This window comes from Thecamonas trahens, assembly GCF_000142905.1.
Source record: "Thecamonas trahens ATCC 50062 unplaced genomic scaffold supercont1.42, whole genome shotgun sequence".
Taxonomy (NCBI): Eukaryota; order Apusomonadida; family Apusomonadidae; genus Thecamonas; species Thecamonas trahens.
Genome location: NW_013657638.1, coordinates 263,096 through 268,138, shown reverse-complemented (window position 1 = coordinate 268,138; position 5,043 = coordinate 263,096). Strand labels below are relative to the sequence as shown.

The 5,043-nt window shown below is 66.9% G+C and overlaps 3 protein-coding genes across 3 annotated transcripts in view; 2 read left to right on the top strand and 1 right to left on the bottom strand.

Annotated features, from left to right (window-relative positions):
- Positions 1 to 1,242: 1,242 nt before the first annotated feature.
- On the top strand, positions 1,243 to 1,849 carry AMSG_08543 (short-chain dehydrogenase/reductase SDR; the record flags this gene model as incomplete). Its single annotated transcript, XM_013899766.1, has 2 exons — positions 1,243 to 1,770; positions 1,802 to 1,849. 2 exons carry the CDS (start codon positions 1,243 to 1,245, stop codon positions 1,847 to 1,849), a joined length of 576 nt encoding a protein of 191 aa, XP_013755220.1.
- AMSG_08542 (mystery 45A) lies at positions 1,682 to 4,118 on the bottom strand. The gene is made up of 2 exons (XM_013899765.1): positions 4,035 to 4,118; positions 1,682 to 3,868 (listed from the first exon to the last, which is right to left on the bottom strand). The coding sequence occupies exons 1-2, from the start codon at positions 4,098 to 4,100 to the stop codon at positions 2,027 to 2,029; spliced, it is 1,908 nt and encodes a 635-aa protein (XP_013755219.1). The 5' UTR covers positions 4,101 to 4,118; the 3' UTR covers positions 1,682 to 2,026.
- Positions 4,119 to 4,267: 149 nt separating this feature from the next.
- AMSG_12176 (uncharacterized protein) overlaps positions 4,268 to 5,043 on the top strand; it is a 4,222-nt gene continuing 3,446 nt past the window's right edge. Inside the window, exon 1 of the mRNA XM_013899798.1 lies at positions 4,268 to 5,005. Within this exon, the coding sequence (XP_013755252.1) occupies positions 4,331 to 5,005 (675 nt within the window). The 5' untranslated portion in view covers positions 4,268 to 4,330. The remainder of the gene's footprint in view (positions 5,006 to 5,043) is intronic.

Below are 5,043 nucleotides of genomic sequence, written 5' to 3'. Positions count from 1 at the left end.
GACTGTTTAAGTCGAAGCTGGAGAGCGCGCGGGCTCCAGCCATTTTCACCCTTGACCCCGGCTCCGCCATCACGGTGCGTCCACGGGGGCTCAGGAGGGATCGAGGAGATCGGGGAGCAGATTGATGTGGAGAGGGAGAGGGGGGGGAAGGGGAGGGGGGGCTGACTGTTGAGCTGGGCGTGGGCAAGTGGTGGGCAGGCAGGCGGTGGACAGGCGGTGGGCAGGCGATGGGCAGGCGATAGGCAGGCAACAAGCCGGGCTGTAGAGCTGGGCGTGGTCAGGCGTAGTTGAAGCGATGGGCGTGGGCAGGCAGCGTGATTCAGTGCTGGCGGCGCTCCTTGCGCTTGGCACGGAGATCGCGGATGGAGGGCGAGGGTGAGGGGTCGGAAGCGGCAGCCGCGGCCTTCTTGGCCTGGACGGCCCGAGAGACGTCGGCGAGGGAGACGTCGTCACCGCCGCCAAGCTCCTTGAACGTTGCCTCGTACTCGATGCAGTCTGTGGGGAAAGGCACACCCTCTCGCTCGGCAGCGCCGCGCAGATCGGTGCCCCACTCGACGTCGTTGTGAAAGGTGGCCTTGTACGTCACCGGCACCTCATCGGCAGCAGCACCATCAGCGGCGGCTCCGGCATCGGCAGGCGCAGCCGACTCGGCCCGCTCGACCTGGAGCACGTTCTGGCGGAGAAAGTCGGCGGCTTCGTGGGCAGCCGCCACGGCGTGAGCAATCTCCGTCGGATCTGTGAGTGCAGCGCGGGCGGCAAACTCGTCGCGGATGCGGAGGACGGCCGCGGCTTGCATAGCCGCGTCGCCGGCAAAGACGCGCTGCTGGGTGCGCATGAGCGTGCGAAAGGCCGCCAGAGCGGGGCGGGTGGCCATGGTAGAGGAGATGGACCAAAGGTGCTGGGTGGTGTCGGTGAGAAGTGGCGTGAGCTGTTGAGGACTGCCGAGCGCAATGTGAGTCGCCCTGGCGAGTATGACGCGTGGCTCCGCCGCGACGGCCACCAACCGACAGCCCCCAGCCGCAGCCGCCTCCCCTGGGCAGGCGGGTGACTCCAATGACGGTGGATGGGGCCGACACAGGGCGGACACTTTTGATCAATTCCCAGAGTGAGCGCACGGCCTTGGCCCGCCATGGCCAGCACATCGCCAGCGCTCAAGCGCTCGCCCGGGATCGGCTGCGGAGGCAAAACGACGCAGAGGCACGCACATCACTCGGTCCCCAGAACAACAAGCCCAGACAAGAAATGCTTGCAGGACGGAACGTGCTCATCACCGGCGGCTCGCGTGGGATCGGACTGGCACTGGCCCGGATCTGTGCTGAGGAACAGGCCGAGCATGTGGCGCTGGTGGCCCGCGATGCTGTGCGGCTGGCCGAGGCCAAGGACGAGCTGGAGGCGGCGGCAGCGGGAGGCGGTGCGAGCGAGGGGACGGTCTTCTCGGTGCATACGGCGGACGTGACCGAGGCGGCGGCGGTGGAGGCAGCAGTGGCGGCGGTGCGGTCGGCGGTGGGGAAGGTCCATGTGGTGGTGAACAACGCGGGCGTGGTGGGCGAGCGTGCGGCGCTGACGGCGGCGACAGCTGACGGGCTCCGGAAGGTGCTCGAGGTCAATGTAGTGGGCGCGTTCAATGTGCTTGCGGGTGCGCTACGGGTCGAGAACGCCGACAAGCTGCCTGATCTGGTGCTCAACATGTCTTCGGCGGCGGGGGTGATGGGCATTCCGCAGCTCGGCCCGTACTGCGCCTCAAAGTACGCGCTCAACGGGCTGTCGGCGGTGGCGGCAGCGGAGCTCGGCCCAGAGACAGCGACTCGGGTGGTGGCGCTGTCGCCGGGCTCGGTGGCGACGGATTTGAACCCGGATGGCCAGCGGGCGCCAGACGACATCCGCGACGTCTTTCGGTTCCTCATCGACGAGAGCGAGGCCGGCGGCGCGGCGCGGGCGGCGTTTGCCGAGGTGCACGGGCTGGCCAACGGCGGCTACTTTCACGTCCACGACTACGAGGCGTGGCGGGCGGAAGCGGGAGCCGAGTCTACTTCTTGCGGCGGCGCTTGAGCGAGCGGCGATGCTTGCGCTGGCGGTCGTTGCGCTCGGTGAGCGACTCGCGCGACTTGAAGCGGACCTTGGCCGACCGCTGCAGCATGAGGTAGTTCTTTGTCGACTTCTTCTCCATGTTGGTCTTGGACTGGTTCTTCTCGATCTTGGTGTCGCGGAAGTGCTCGTGGCGGGCCTCGGGGCGGCCGGCGCGGACCCACTCGAGACGCTCCTTGGCGGTCATCTTCTTGCGGCGGCGGAAGCGATCGATGTTGCCGCGGTCGAGGCGCTCGGCCGGCGCGGCGAGGCTGGCCGCCGGGTCGTCGTCGGCGTCGTCGAGGTCGACCCACTCGCCGTCGTCATCGCCACCGTCGTCGTCAGAGACGCCCTCAAAGCGGACGCGGCGGCCCGAGCCAGCCTCGTCGTCTCCACCATCATCGTCGTCGTCATTGGAGATGGCGTTGGCGTCCTCCAGAGCCTTGCGCTTGCGCTCGGTGATGGCCATGGAAGCCTCCTTGCCGCGCAGCCGGCGGTGGAGCATCTCGGGCCGCACGTTGCGGTAGAGCTGGAGGAGCGATCGGGCGGCCATGGCGACGCCCTTAAACTTGGACGACTTGTACATGACAAGGTCGGCGAGGAGGTCCTCAGTGATGGCGTCCGGGTGGCGACGGCAGATCTCGCGGGCGGTGTTGAGGCCGACGGTGATGACATCGGCCGAGGAGCGGTCGGTGACAAAGTGGAAGAGCAGTGTCTGAAGAACCGGCAGGATGACGTCGTCCGGGACGAGAGGGTGGACGGCCTGGGCAACGATGGAGAGGATGAGGATAGCGTGCTGCTGGTGCGGCTGCATGTACCGCTGCATGAACGGGTAAAAGTTGAGCACCACCAGCTCGTGAGCGGCAATGGTCCTCGCAATCATGTCCATCATGAGCAGGCGGACCTCGAAGCGCTCCTTGGACTTGCGGAGGAGGCCAAAGAGCCGCTCGGCGAACGACTGGCCGTCGTAGAGGAGCTCGATGGCAGTAAACTGCGGCTCAGGCTTCTTCTTCTTCTTCACCACCGTCTCGCCCGAGTTTGTCTTGTTCACGCGGCGGAGGGCCCGCTCAAGCTTGCGCTGGCGCGAGCGAGTCTTGGACGAGTGCTGAAAGTGAGCCTTGACGGCGGTAACGTTGGTAAACTCCTCCTTCTTGATGTGCGAGTCGTCGTCGTCGTCGCCGGCGGCGCCAAGGTCGAGATCGTGGTCAGAGACAAAGAACTTGAGGGCGGCCACGAGCATCTTGGTGTTGTCCTTGGCAAAGCAGCCCGAGGCGATGACGTTGACGGTCTTGGCGTCGATCCACACCCGCTTGCGGTAGAGGGCGATGATGACGTCGAGCGCGCACTTGGCAGCCGTCTTGGACGCGTCCTGCAAAAAGCCAAAGAGCATCGACTGCAGCGCCGAGTTGACCTTGTTGTTGATCCGCTTCTTGTTCATGTTGCGGATGTCGCTCACAATGTGGTTGAAGAGCGTCTCGCGGAGGACCTTGTCGTTGACGCGAAAGAGCTTGAAAGCGAGCGAGAGCGAGACGAGCGGATCGACAAGGCCCTTGTTCCGGCACAGTACCAGGCATCGGACCAGCGTCTTGCGCAGCCGCGGCGAGAGTGCCGCCGCATGATCCTCCAGCAGCTCGACGACCAGCGCCGGAAACTCGGCAGCCTTGTCCGGGTAGACATGGACGACATGGGCCACAAAGGTAGCCAGGTCTTCAAAGTGCCGGGTATCCTTGGACGGTGCCAGCACCACAATCGCATACAGCGAGTGGAAGTGCCGGTACTGCTGGTCGAACTCTTCGCGGTAGCTCTGTAGGGGTTGGGGGTGTGGGGGAGGGGGGGGGAGGGTGAGCCATCCTGGGCCATCCATCTGTGATGGGGGGGAGGGGGAGGGCGGAGGGGGGGGGCAGGGGGTAGGGGTAGGGGGTAGGGGTAGGGGGTAGGGGGGAAGAGGGGAAGAGGGGAGCGGGGCGTACTTCGGGGTCTCTCTTGACGAGGTTCTGCAGCTGGGAGAGCTCGGTGATGGTCTTGGGCGCGGCCATGGTGGAGGGCGGCCGAGTCAGCTGTGGGAGTGGGAGGAGAGGCGGTGCGCTGGCTACAGAGTTGCGGGGCGGAGGGAGGGAGGAGAGGAAGGACGGGAGACCGGAGATGGGAGACGGAAGGGGTGGACAAGAACGGGGACGGGGACGGGCACCTGACTCTGACCGGTTGAGGAAACGGCGAGGCAAGGCAAGGCACGGAACGGCAAGGCAAGGCAAGGAGCGGCTAGGTCATGGAGCGGGTGCACAGGCAGCGGGTGGTGCTGGGCGAGGATGGCAAGAGGTGGAGCCCGGGCTCAGTCCATGGCACGCGGGTGGGGCTGGCGACGGGCGCGGTGAGTGGGGCGGCGGTGTGGATGGCGACAGGGACGACGGTGTATGCGGGTGGTGCGCAGATGAGCGAGCCCGAGGGGAGCGCTTGGCCGGTGGACGAGCCGCCGCTGGCGGGTGACGACCTGGTGCAGGCGATCGATGTGGCCGACGCTGGCCTGGAGGAGATCCAGAACCTTGTGGTGGCCCTCAGCGACGATGGCGCCGGGCTGCGGGTCGGGCTCGCCGACGGGCGCGGGCGCGGCGCGGTGGCGATGGTGGGGGACGACGGCGCGGTGCGGTCAGTGGCAGTGCTCGGGGCTGGCGAGGCGTCGCCGGCCGGCTCGGCCTGCGAGTGGGGCGGCAACTCGGTGGCGCTCTCTGCCGCGGCGGGTACTGCAGCGCTCGGGCATTACTGGGCGCGTATGCTGAGCGTGCACGATGTGGAGACCGAGGCGATGGTGCGGTCCATGAGTAGCCTGGGGCGGGTGAGTGCGATCAAGGCGTGGCCGGGCGACGAAGGCGGCGCACACTTTGTGGCGGTCGAGGGCGCACAGGTTGCCATGTACGACGTTCGGGCGTCCAAGCCGCGGGTGATGGTCTCGTTCGAGGCCCGCGAGGCGCTACTGGCGCTGGA